The 14,290-nt window shown below is 42.3% G+C and overlaps 1 protein-coding gene across 1 annotated transcript in view; it reads right to left on the bottom strand.

Annotated features, from left to right (window-relative positions):
• Nucleotides 1–13,833, bottom strand: part of ptprz1a (protein tyrosine phosphatase receptor type Z1a) — a gene marked incomplete at its 5' end in the record, with an annotated part of 50,430 nt that extends 36,597 nt beyond the window's left edge. Inside the window, 3 exons of the mRNA XM_079163448.1 lie at nt 1,576–1,755; nt 8,108–8,173; nt 13,797–13,833. Of these exons, the coding sequence (XP_079019574.1) occupies nt 1,576–1,755; nt 8,108–8,173; nt 13,797–13,833 (283 nt within the window). The remainder of the gene's footprint in view (nt 1–1,575; nt 1,756–8,107; nt 8,174–13,796) is intronic.
• Nucleotides 13,834–14,290: the final 457 nt, after the last annotated feature.

Here is a 14,290-nt window from a genome sequence, read left to right as displayed (position 1 = left end):
TATATATATATATATATATATATATATATATATATCTTAACATTAGACTTCAAGATTTACATTTCACATTTCTATTTGCATCGTAATGTTTTAAGAGGAACCTTAGACTGTGAACGGAAACCAATATTTTGCGTAGTTAAATAGATAGTAAAGTAAAGTTTCGATGACAGACGGGTTTTCTGGTCTATAAACATCACATTTAATACGTTTTGTCCGTGACTCCTGGTTCATATTTTTCTGTTGTTGCTTTGAGCGCTCCGTCTGCTTTTGGTGGGTTTTTATTCTCTCCCCCGCTTTGATCCGTGTGGTCGTGGTTGGCCTCATTCACGCCCTCTTTATCGTCTGTGTTTATCTCGTCTTGTTCTATTGTGTTTTCTATTAACCCCGTCTCTCCAGGCAGGGCAAATATTGACTCAAGTTGTTGCTGATTCGCTCCCGTTGAAAAGTGTGTTTGACCTCCTTTGTATCAAAAAGGCACGAACTGATCCGTACGCTCCATCCTCAATCCTCCATCTGTGGCTGCGTACGCTGCTCGACCTCCACTAAAGGCCCATTTGTGGGCTGAAAAGAACCAGGTTTAAGTCTCCTCAAACCTCAGATTGTCCACCAAAACATCCCCCTGAATAAAAGCCTTGGGTGCAGCTGGCGGGTGAACAACAACCACAACAGAGTGCTTCTTATTTCCCTGAGAGTCCCGTTGCTAAGAAGCACGGGGCTCCTCTGTTTGGAGCCTTTTTTCGAGGCGGGATCCCTCCCCGTCTACAATTTCACTTAACAATTACCTTGAATGCCCACTGTAGGCTATTGTGTGTCACACCACTTAGAGAGAGGAAATATATAAAAGGCTCTCAATCCTGTCAAATGAGGAACTGGTAACTGTATCCTTTACAACGGGACACCGCTGGAAGAGCAAAGGCCCCGACGCTCAGTATCGATCTGGGAGAAAGTGTCTCTTTAGGGGAGGACGGGGGGAGGAAGTCAGCTTAAACAGCTTTAGAGATGACCAGCAACGCCTTCAATACACATCAACAGAATTATAACGAAAATCGTTTTTATGTTCCTGGCTCTGTGGCATAATGACGCAGTTTAAACCAATTTTAAACCTCGACTTTATTCATTAATAAAATGAAATATATACGGTGCTAAGATTACTTTTCTTTTGTCAATGTGCACGATTCATGAAAATTTGGCAATTTCTCAGAAAGGTCGGCTTTGTTCCGGAAAATAAATAACATCGATTTCTAAACAGTTTAGAAAAATGTGTTGACAAACACAATTAATGCAGTCTTTTATTTCCTTTATCTTTTAAATTGTGTTTTTATGAAGACACAATAAATTACGATAAAGATAAAGGATCACATTTACAGCGGCTACAGTCCGTGATACGATCTGAACCCTGGCTGACGTGTTCCGTTGCAGCACTATTCCACTTTGTCATTTGTTTTTGTGCATGCAAATATTGACGTTAGCTGCTTTAATAAAATAAAACGTATTGTTGTTAATAACAGCGCTACAGGCTCTTGGTAAGCGGCGAGCGCGCTCGTCTCTCCCCACCAGCAGGTCTCGACGTCTTACCGGTCTTGCCGTCGTTCTTGATGGTCGTCCCGTCGCCCGTCAGACTCTCCCAGCCGTCGAACGTCAGCTTCTGGTACTGCAGCTTCACCTGAGCCAGGTTCTCCTCGATGTCGATGGGAGACTGCTTGGCGTTGCTGCAGGACGGAAACTTCTTGGCCCAGTTGTTCTGATTCAAGGTTCCTGGAGGGCGAAAAAACAACACGAGTGTTGAGATAAAGCTCCCACATCAGAGGCTTTCAAGGGAGCTTCTGAAGAACGAGCAAGAAAATCGACCCTAGAAGACGAAAGAGCAACATAGATGTTGTGAAAAGAACAATTTAAAATGTTGGAGAAAAGCTTTCTGTCAGCGGTTCACAGCTGCATCACCACATAATAACACAACTGTAGACAAATGTGCTGAAAAAGATCATGATGGTCCTTTAATTTCTTGCACACTAAACCGCCAAAATAGTTTTTTCTACATAGTCGTGAGTTTCTTAACCTTTCGTGACCTTTGAGGTCCCGAAATTCTTGCAACCCCCGACAATCACACACTTCGCTGTCGGGTTGAGTAATGATGTATTCTATGTTCAAGAGCAAGAAGGAAAGTGTAACCAGAAATGACATCATACCTGCCGAAAAAAGCTGCAAGAAAGTGAATTAATTCCTCTCGATATTCAGACTTTAACCGACTGTGCAACGTATACAAAGAACTCACTAAACCTCTCCGGCTTTATTCTGCAACAGTGAACACGACCGTCTTTTGTCAACTCTGAAACAGACGTGAACAGAGTTTACTTGTTTCTTTAAAAACTCAACGTGGACGTGTAAATCGATGACATCATCTCCCCAACTCGTGCACGCCCATTGTTGCTTTGTGTACTGAGCATGCGTCTGAAACAGAAACAAAGATGGCGGACTACCGGATTGTTTATGTTTTGTTAGCACAGCTCGGTCTAAAGACTACTTTACATTTAAACTTTAAACATTGCTGCACCGCTCTCAGGACAAATGTGCCCAATGTTAGTTAGTTCACCTCAGCTTTTGCTTTGTCATCGTTTACTATTTCCATAACACCGCCAAAGAAAAGATCAGCTCACTGAGCATGCTCAGATTCTTCTTCTCTGGTATTTGACGTGTCGCTGATGTCGCCTTAATCACCACCTACTGGCCCGGCGAGCGTTTGGAGCGTTCCAGTGTGGACGGAGATATTTTGTAAAACGAAGATCGTGTGCAAACTATATTATTTTAAAACATCGAGGAAAATATCAGTTTTAAAAAGACATTTAAATATGCGTAGACGAGGCCTAAATCGCAGCATCAGGGACCGCTTACAGGTGTGCTGCTCTGGGAGAGCTAGCGGCGAGCTAACGAGCTAATAACCTCCAGCTGCTCTGCTGCACTCCGGCTTCCAATATCAGCTCTCACGGTTTGTTCTCTCTCGCAGCTCTCACGAGGTCAAAGTCGGACGTTTCCCAAATCCAGCCTGTAGCCTCCAACATGCTGCTCAAAGAGAGCGTTCAGCTTCAGGTTTCCTCTTTGCTTTCAAACTCAAAGAACACGCTGACGTGACGGACGACACAAATACAGTATGGAAAGTGTTACAGCCAGGAATACAAATGATCAGACCCTCACACTTCATTCATTCATTCATTGTGTGTGTGTGTGTGTGTGTGTGTCAGCTGCACTTCAGACCAAACAGATTTAATCCAGCCGCTCGTATTCTTGTCGAACTGATCTACAGCCTCAAACTCTTAGTTTCACTTTTATTGCAAAGCTAATGTGAGCAGCATGTGACGTGCTGCTCGTATATCCCGCTGGAGGCGACTGCAGCAGCGTGGCTGCATGTGGATTCGTTCACATCTGCTCTCAGTGGACGACGTCTTCGAGAGTCAAATTTAAGAGAGGCTGTTTGATTGGGAGCGTCTGTGTTCTTATGTTACCCAGCTCAATACATGTCCTCATATACGGCACATTAAGGGGAACTTTCAAACCTTTTATGTTCTCTGCAAAGACTTTTTTTTTTTCCAGCCCGATCTCACAAAAATACGAAAACGTTCCCTCGACCTCCTAACGGCGTTGTGTTGGTGCAGAAAACTAACCAAACCTTAAAGGGTGATTTTGGGTATTTTTCACCCTGGACTCTATTTTAACATGTTTTTTTTAATTGGTCCAGTATTGAAGGAAAGATGTCAGAACGAGACTCACAACAACAAACAGACGGGATCAAGAGGAAGTTTTATTTCTCTGTAGGGTTCTTCCATCATGTTATCAGACGCTTCAAATAACAATCAGAGCCAGTCAGGGGCACATTATTGGCACAATAAGCACATTTAGTGGTCGAACACTTATAGTGAGGAGTTGCCCCGAATAATACTTCTCAATACTGCACACTGTAAAAAACATGGTGAAGTAGGTTGAAAACGACAGCGGCGTCAGAAAGTCTAGATGTCGCTCTTGCGGGCAGTTAAACAATTACCTATTGTGTGGTTTAATTTTGAGGACTTGTTATTGTTTTCAATCAACCAAGTCAACAAATCAAAGTTCAACATTGAAAAAGAAACGATAAACTGGAACCCGTCGTTCAGCCTCCGTCAGCAGGATTATTGTCATTTGCTTATTGAAACCTGTTCCCAGCGAGTACGAACACTGTTTTCACACTACGAGGCAACACAAAGGTACGGTTGTCTAAATGATGGGTTACGACTACAGTCAGGGAATCTTGGCATCGATAATAAGAGCAGCTTCGACGTTATTCAAAACCAATAATCATCCTCGAGCTGACTGAGACTCATTTAACGTCAGAGAACACAACCTGAAAACCTTCTTAAAAAAATCAGATTTTTAAGATCTTTTGAACTCAACAGAAAAACAACCCTTGTGCAGATGTTTGCAGCTATTTCCCTCTTCTGTGCTAATTACGTGTTGTAGTGTTTTCTGTGCTAATTACGTGTTGTTTCAGCCAGCTGGTGTCTGTTATGCAGGTATGCCGGCGGTCACATGACTCTCTGACCCTCGGCTCTGATTGGCTGTTTAGAGCTTCTTCCACCGGAGGACAAAGAACCCACGAACCAGGTCAGACAGGCTGCTGGGTCAGGACGGATATTAGCATATCAGTGGAGCACACACACACACACACACACACACACACACACACACACACACGCACACACACGCACACACACGCACACACGCAGTGAACACAGCCGAACTTAGTACTTAGCATTTAAAGAAAACACGACAATTAAAAGCTGTTGTTGGAACATTATAATAAATATTCCATTGGTTTTGAAAAGGTTGTAGAATCCTTAAAGGGTGATCCACACACTGAAGTGTTTCTGCAGCAGTGTGTCCGTGTGACGACTTGTTTAAGGCGGTTACAGTAACGAGCGCGTGGTTGTCGTTAGGGACCCGTCACTCGTTTAAGCTGTAAAAATATAAAGTAACGAATAAAGTTGGCAAAATGACTTAAGACACTCAAACATCCTTACTGTTTGTATTTTTCTGAGATGGCTATTTTCATTGTTTCTTATATTTATTGTATTATTTGTCTTTTTATATTTACTATTTATATTCTTTCTTTATGGAGCCTCCCAGTAAAGACTGTCCTTTAATAAGCAGAGTAACAACAAACCTCTTGAATCTTTCCTTCCTGTCGGCTCCTCGTGGATCTTTATTAGAGGTCAACGTGGACGCTTCAGAAGCACTTACACCATATTTGAGGTTATTTGGGGCATTAAAACCATCAAACACTGTCAAACAAATCACACTAGAACGCTTTGAAAGTGACTTTTTAAGGGTCTAAAGGATGATTTGTCTTAAACAAACTTAATTCACGTTGAAGCCTCTCTCATTGTTTGATTTACTTTATTCTGTTTTTAAAAAAGATGAACAAAAGTAAATTCACCTCTTGAACCCTACATATGTACCTGTGCTTTCCCCTTAACAAGGAGCCATAAAGTTAGAACGATATTCCACATTATGTCACTAAATCACAAACATTCTGCGTCGCTGGCTGCAGCTCCTCATGGAAGCTTCATTAGGTTTACACTGAGGGAGACACGAGAACCGTTTGGTGTCTTTGGAAACGTTGAGATCTCCACGAGAAGTCCAAACAAAGTACTTTAAGTTTGAACAAAGTTTGGTTAATTACAGGAGGACATATGGAGCCATGTGTGTTTCACTACATGTTTGAGCCTCGTTGTGATTCTGTTCTGGATGAAAACATCAACAAAATGTTTCAGGACGTCAAGAAGTTTCAAACAACAAACTGTGAAAACGGGACCTTCTAAAAAGACATTATTATTATTATTAAAATAGCATTGTAAGCTGCAACATTAAGATTCCTCTTAATGGAGACTCAGACCAGGAGAAACAGACCCAACGTTGAGCTGTAAAGATCGACCAGAATGACCTTCTGCCGACCAGTCGAGCTGCAGCTCACGATGTCATCGCTTCATCATTCTGTCGCATTAAACATTTGTCACGATTGGCGTACGGTAAACACTTCGACATGGACCTAAAGTACACATCAAAGCCAAAACAACGTGTTTTGCGAGGTCACGGTGACCTTTGACGACTACATTTCGGATCAGTTCATCTTTGAGGGGATGTTTGAGCCAAATAGGAAGAAATGACCCTCAAAGAGTCACCGAGATGTCGCGTTCACGATGTGACGGACAGACGGACAACTTGACGTCTTCACCCACGGCTCTCGTCGACGCGGAGACGTTCGGCTCAGGGGGCAGAGTTGTTTCATACAATGTCTGAAGAACTGAAGCCTCCACAGATATTCATGGAGCTCAGAAGATGAAACCTTGTGATTCTGGTGGTCATCTTACAGGTTTCTGAGTGAAGTATCTCGACATCCATTTCCCCTCTCGGGATGAATTATAATAATCTAGCTCCATCATCAGGTCACAGCATTTAATGCTAATTAATCAGCAAATGCACGTCTGTAGCTGCTGTTTAATAAAATCCATTTGCGTTCAATATCTACAATACGAAGAACATAAACTCTCTTACATCTGAAACGTCTTCAGTCACATTTGTTTCTGTTAAACGGTTTAATTAAACGTAATGTTTAAACGTCAACACAGATTAAAGAACATTAAATAAACAAAGCTGAGAACTCTTCATCCAGGTGATGACGTCAGAATCACATCAGCACCACACGTCGCTGTTTGCATCAATAATAGATTACGTCTCTGACAAAGAACCGTGTGTGTGTGTGTGTGTGTGTGTGTGTGTTTTTATTCACATGCAAATCCTAAACTGGACTATTTGATTCATGTGATTTTTCGGAGGCCGGTATCTTCTTCCCTGAATTATATTATCGAATGAGACATCTGAAGGAACACAGCGGTCGGGGGTTCAGCCCATTGCTCAAGGGCACTTTGCCAGCGTTTTATAGAGTTTAGGGACAGTGAGGAGCAGCGGCCTCCAAACACGAGTCTATTCATGGAGTCGTAGAGCCAGGAGTAATAAAATAAATAAAAATCAGTTTAAAGGTTTTTACACGCGTTTAGAATTAAGTTATAATTCTCACATCAACACACTTTTTTTCAATAAAGGCATCAACCAATTCAAAATAAACACTATATCGTACAACACAGAGGCTCCGCAGTCTGAACCAAGACGGCAAACTTTATTACTCCTCTCCTCTCAGACCAGATCCACTCCTTCTGTGCTTACCTTTCACAATAAAAGCCCGAGACACACACACACACACACACACACACACACACACACACACACACAGTGTTAACTGTCTACCAGAGAGAACTCACAATTCACTCAGAGCATTTCACTAAAAGGAAACTCTATTGTTGCATTTTTGTGTCGGTTATTCGTCAGTGGTCAGTGTGTAAAGACGCTTGTGTGATGGGGTTCATCATCTGGGAGCAGGAGACGTCACAGCAGCCAGTAACGAGATGTTGCACTTAAACAAACAAAACAAACACTACCTGAGCAAACAGTAACCGGGATATTTACAGAGGATACGCGGCCCGTCTGTAAGCACTGAACAGCATCACGAGGTCACCCCGACAAACACAATGTGGACGAATACTTTGTGTACTTTTACTTGAATCAAATTTGAAATGCAGGACTTTTACTTTAAACAACCACAAGAAAAGAAAGACGATCAATCTGCAGTCTGGTTAGTGCTCACATAATATCAATGAACCATGTTAGAAACCTTTCTAGTTTTCAAATATCTAAAGAAAATATTTCTAGATTAGATTAAATTTCACGTCAAAGAAGGAAAGAAAAAGCTTTAAATTCATAAACATGTCCTTCTTCTTCTCTCAGACATTCTAGCAGGAAGTGTGACAAACATGAATCTCTATATGCTCAGTTAGCACGCAGCCGACTGCTCCACATACTGAACATACCAAAGAGCTTCTCCTTCTTCCTTTCACTCTTCATCCAAAACAAGCAGAGTGTCACTCAGCGCAGCATCAAAATAAACAGAGCCGACCTGCTGACGACATTCCAGTCCAGCTCGCACGCCGAGGAAGTTTTCCCTTCACAAATAAACGGCGTGACTCACCTGCGTACGACCAGTCGATGTCTTCTGAGAACTTGCGTTGATTCCTGTATGCATATCCTCCAGCTGCTAGAGAGAGAGGGAGAGAGGGAGAGAGGGAGAGAGAGAGAGAGAGAGAGGGAGAGAGAGAGAGAGGAAGAGAGAGACAGAGAGTATTAATGACAGATTAAACTGGATACTGTCTGTTTATCTGAAGTCACTTCTCGTTTACTGGTGAAACAAATACACAGAGTCTTTGTGGATTGTACTCCAAAGTCAATAAAGGTTCATATTTTCTCTATAAATAAAGGTAACATTCAGTCAATATAGAACAGATTACAGCTTTGTGTGGTGTAAAGTTGTAAAAAGGTTTTTACAGAATCAACGTAGCTAGTTAATGGGTTTAATGTTTGAGCTCTTATTGCTGGTTTGATTTTATTGTATTTGCTGCCGGCTTGTGTATATTTAAAGTTCTTTTTTATCAATTCATGGGTAGAATACTCGATTACTTAAATATTTAATAGCTGCAGCCCATGGGGGGGGGGGGGGGGGGGTATCGACCTGTAGGCTCCACCTTTTTGGCCATATTTGGATATTTTGATTCAACACAGGCCAAACAACCAAAACTGTGTCGAGCAATCGTCTCAAACTCACAAACACTATACGGACGTTTTTCTGCCCAATAAACCAGAGCGATGTAACTCCCTGCCTTACAAAGCTTCCTCTCAACCTCGCCGACTAACTAGGTCCACTCTGACTCTCAGCCACGTCTATAATGGGATGCGGCGCGGTGAGGTGTCAGGAGGTGAGTTATTAACCCGAGCGGCTGTCCGGGGGCATCTGTCACATTAATGAAGTGGAGTCAACGCCCCCGAGGGGCCGTTAGGGGACAAACACCTCATTTCCATAACAGAGCGCCTTCGGGCCCCGAATGAGAAACAAAGAGCAGAGGTCACATGACGCGAAGAGGAAGTAAAGTGACGCGATGAGGTGCGTGTTCACAAGAAGTCACGATACAGAGAAAAATGTTGGGAATTCATTGATGGAATTTCCTCCCGAGGGGAGAAGCTAAATATTTACTATCGTGACCGTTTTAAGGTTTCTACTTATATTTTAGTTTCTGCCCAATAACTGACCGGCTTGTGTTTTCTTCAGGCGTCATACTGGATGTCCAACATATTTCTACGATACATTCTATGAGAAGCTGCCAAAGTTTATAAAGGACATCCAGCAACAAAAGAAAAAAACAATGCACCTTGTGTTTCTTTAAACCCCGGCGTGGTGGAACAAAAACCTGAGACGGGTTTGATTTCTTTGTATCATTGTGAGTCATTTCAAAAGCTTTTTTTTTCCGTCACACTGAAGGGCAAACCGGGTTCATGTTTCTCACAATAACAATAAAAAGCACGGAGACAGAGTGTTAAAGAACAGCTTTAACCAGCAGTCTCAGCGTAGTGAGCTTTCTTGTAAGGATAGTCATCACTCTTCTGCATCACAGATGAAAAAAAAGCTACAATCTAAAGAAAACTCACAATGAATTAGATCTTTATTAGATTTCATGGGAAATTCAAACTATTTATGTCAACGTCTGTTTGTCCGTCGGTCAGTTCACCACTGAAAGACTGAATATCTTCACGACTATTTGATGGATAGAAGTCTTTTCCCGACATTCGTGGTCCTCAGAGGATGAATCCTACTGACTTTTCCTCTGGCCGCCCTCCTGACAGACTTCTCCTGACTCAACATGGTGAACATAACTACTAAACAGGAAGATGTTTGCATTCAGCCAAGTACACCCTCGAAGAGATTTGTCTTCTCGTTCTCGTTGTCCGAGACCGAGTTCAGAAAGTACGACAACACTAAACCCGACAGAGTAGGTTTGTTTGTTTGATTCTTTCGTGTCCACGTTACAACTCAAACACGAATCCTCCACATGAACCAACATATAGTCGGCGTTACAAACTTCAAACCAAGAAATCCCTCCGAGTGTTTAGAACCTCTTTTCCAAATTAAATTTCATGACCCAACCGGGTTGTGATCGGTTCAGAATTAGTCTGTGGTGAATTAGGAGACGAGGTCTCCTGCTGTGCGGTGTTTATTCCTCTGAGCTCTGGATGATAGCGGTCTAATCTAGGATTACATGTTTGACAGTCTGCAGAGGGAAGAGGTCCGCCTGCGGGGCAGCACCTTCAGTATGAAGACCTTCGTACAGGAAGTAGAGTTCTCGTGGAAAGCAGGTGTTTTCCAGGCAGGCAGCCTGTAATCTGACTGCTTTAAAACCAGAATAGCTGCATTAGATTAAGTCTTTATGAGTAAAGAGGAGATCACTTCGAAAGTTTGGATCAGTTTGGGTTTTAAAAACGTCCTGCAGGGTGGATTTTACAGAACAGAAGAACTACGGAGGGAGCAGATGGAAGAACTTTCTACATGGTTTAAATGTCTTTATTTTATCCCTAAGAAATAAGACAATATGGCCTATGAGTGGAATACATCTTTAATATATGGGCATGTTTAGCACAGGTCAAAACAAACATTTTATTTAGATTGAAGATTAAAATGTTATATCATCCAAAGCTCCAGAATGGAGAGTGACTTCTTTGGAAGTTTTAGAATAAGATGTCATTAAATAAAATGATCTGATGCTCTGTTTGGGTTCAACAATAGAAATGAAACAGGATTCGAGCGGCGGCCATATTGTATGTCTTCTGTTGCCGTTTGGACCGTTACGCTAACTTCCGTGTAAACTAAACCGTAGTAACATTAGGGAAAGCGTAGAGAACCAGAATAAAGCTGCATTCTCTCGACTGATCTCTACTGGTCCATTTAGAGTCAAATAGACCATAAAGCAGAGTTCTTTTCCCGCTAGCTAGCTACAAGCTAGCTATAAGCTAGCTAGCTACAAGCTAGGCTGGACCATGAGTGCGGATGTTTACACTAGATCTGCCTGTGAGATCAGTTCAGAGAAAACATTCTACAGAAGATAAAGCTCGTCTTGTTCTGCTGGTCTAGTGGAAGATCACAGGACGGTCCAGTCATCCAGTTCATTTCAGTTAACTGCAGAGAATTTAATCCCTAAATCTAATAGAGGGTCGACTCTAAACTGTAATGTTTCTGAGGAATTACAGAGTCACGGAGCACCAAAGTGGAACTAAACCACCTGATGAGGCAGAAACTCCCTCCCCGGCACCATTGCATGACCATACATAGAGACTGAATGTGATTTACGCATTCCAGCTGCGTTCCAGCTCCCGCCGGCTGCAGCTTGTTCCCTTCAAAAGGCAGCAATAAAGAAACAATTAGGAAAAAGTGACATGTTTTTCTTTTTGTCGTGTCCTGATGTTTCTTTGCGGCCGCCTCGCTCTGCTGCTTTTAAATCACTGACCTCCCAACACTGTGGCAGGGTCGCAACCTCTAGTTTAAGGGTTCAGAGGTGATTAGCTCAAAGTAACAAGAAGCAGCTTTTAATGCGGTGAGGATGTTTTTACATCGTTATCGCCTTCAGGATGGAGGGTTTCCTGTTCTGTCCAACACCCTGGACCCTTTATCTCAACTACTGGACAGATTGTGATGACATTTATATTCATTATCTACAAAGGATCACTGATCTTTCTTCTCCACCATCAGGACCACATTTTCCGCATCTATACAAAGATGTTAGCTTTTTTTTAAGGCTTCGTTGGATATGAAACTGATTGAATCATCAGCATGAAAGATTAACAGTTGTATTAAAAGAGAAAAAAGATGCTAGTAGCTCAGAGAACACCAGAAGTAGTTGTTTGGATGTTCTTATGACTACGACCAGTGGGACATGACAATATTATTCAGGTTTTAGGAGCATTCGTTGGACATGATCACAGCTCCTTCAGTAAATGCGTCTCACCAGAGGTTTACAACCAGCTCTCCGTGTGTTGAACCAACAAACCAACTGGCTGACGTAGAGATGTCCAAAAGAAAAGCCCACATTTCTGGTCAGAAGGAGAAACACACCGACTGATAAACGTTATGAAGGACTTTGATATCAACCGGAGCAAATATCACAACGCCGACCTTTTCAGCTGAAGGAATGAAAGAGGTTATGTTCGTCCAAATGTGCACAGCTGCATGTCAACGGGGAATATTAGGACAAAAGCAGGAATAATGAGTGAGCATGTTAACGTAGTCATCGTTACAGCCACCATTTTCAAATCTGTTTCCAAATGCTCTTTTATGATTGTTTGTAATTCTTTAACTTAGTTTTTAGTGATTATTTCACTGCTAATGAGGCTAGACATCATTGATTTATTATTAAATCAAAGGTTCTTTTGGGGGAGTTTTTCAGTTGTACAGATTGTAAAGCCCTCTGAGGCAAAATATAAATAAATATAGATTAATCTGAGTCTAGACTTCAGTGAATTCAGTTTCTCTTTAACAGCACAGTTTGATTTTTTACAACAGCGTCGTTCTAATGATTGTTTATTGCGTCTCATATTCTTCTCTGATTTGTATTAACGATCATTGAATTTGTCGGGGAAACATGAATGTCTGGACACGACTTCATGCTGATCCATATATATCAGTCGTTGAGGTATTTCACTGCACAGACAGACTGTTAAACCCTAAAACTCTCTCTCTGTGACAGGAAGCCGTGAGCTCCGTCTCTGTCGAGGTGGAAATGGAAACCAGGCCGTGTAAACAGAAGCTCTGACATGAAACACCTGTCTGAACATCAGCAAGAGTCTATTACAGTCTGTGTGTGTGTGTGTGTGTGTGTGTGTGTGTGTGTGTGTGTGTGTGTGTGTGTGTGTGTGTGTGTGTGTGTGTGTGTGTGTGTGTGTGTGTGTGTGTGTGTGTGTGTGTGTGTGCTTTCACTACAAAGAATACTGTCTGAGCTCATCTTTCCGTTCCACGCTCCGGTTGTCGTCCACTTCCGAGTCGCACGGCTTCAAGAGTCGGCGAGGTGAAGCCGTCTGAACGCTTCAGGTGACTTTTCATTGACCGAAACTGTACGACGGCCAAACCGGCGACGCCCCGGAGAACAAATCGTGTGTTTTTGAAGAAGATAAAACCTTAGTTTTACGTTTCAAATGAAGACTTGAATCTAAAATTAACTTTCAAGCAGTTTTGGGGTGTTTTTATTCCTTTAATATAAAGTAGAGAGAAGTCAAACATGTCTTTAGTGCAGAATAACAGTTAGAATGTCATGAATCATAAAAACACAACCTCAAGCTGAATTTCTGTGATGTATTTGGCGATGGTTTAAAGATGGTTTTGGGGTTCACAGAGTTAATATCTTTCAGTAAAAGTTAAATGATTGGCTTAGTCGTGTTTTCGTCCATTAACAAAAGGCACTGATGTGACTTCAGACCGCGTGTCCGATCCTCTCTGCGTCGCAGGACAAAAACACGACACATCAAACGCTGCAGGTGTCGGTTACACACCACACCGGCGTCGTGACAATACCCGACACACGGGTTGGGTCGGAGACCTTTTGTGTCAAGAACTTCAAAGAGAACGCCTGCTGAGTTTGTCACAGAGTAACCGTGTTAGACCGGAAATGTTACAACTGCACACCATGAGTCCTCTATCGGCTCCTCACTCCTGCACTCTGCTCCTTCATTCAAACCAGCTACTGCATGTTAGTGACTCGGCTCTGTGGAGAGCAACGTCTGTCCAGACTGAAATATCTCAAAAACTATTGAACATTCATGTTCCCCAGAGGATGAATCCTACTGACCTTGCTGATCCCCCGGCTCTTCCTCTAGCACCACCATGAGGTTCACATTTGTGGGTTTGAGGGAAATATCTCAACATCTAGTGGATGGATTGTCATGATACCTGTTACAGATATTCACGTTCCTCTTAGAATGAATTGTGATATTTTACTTTTCATACTCTTCATCTAGCGCCATCATCCCGTCAAACTTTTAATTTGTCCAATATTTTGGTTGTTATTCAGCCCTTTTTGACTAAAATGTCAAGGCCCAGTGGCAATCAGTGGCCCGGAGAAAAGATTCTGTAACCAGTGTTGTATTGATTGAGAATTATTGGAGAAATAAAAGAAGCGCTCAGAGAGAAAAGTTATCTGAAAGAAGCAAAATCAGGAGCAAGAACAGACGAAGAGAGAAAAGCTGATTGAAGACGAATGAAGAGAAAGAAGTGAAGATGGGCGGTGGTGGAGCAGGAGAAGGGGGGGGGGGGGGGTAACATGCTTATGTTCCACTGCAAACG

This window comes from Pholis gunnellus, assembly GCF_910591455.1.
Source record: "Pholis gunnellus genome assembly, chromosome: 7".
Lineage (NCBI taxonomy): Eukaryota > Metazoa > Chordata > Actinopteri > Perciformes > Pholidae > Pholis > Pholis gunnellus.
The sequence above is the reverse complement of the archived record's forward strand: the minus strand, read 5'-3'. Positions and strand labels throughout refer to the sequence as shown.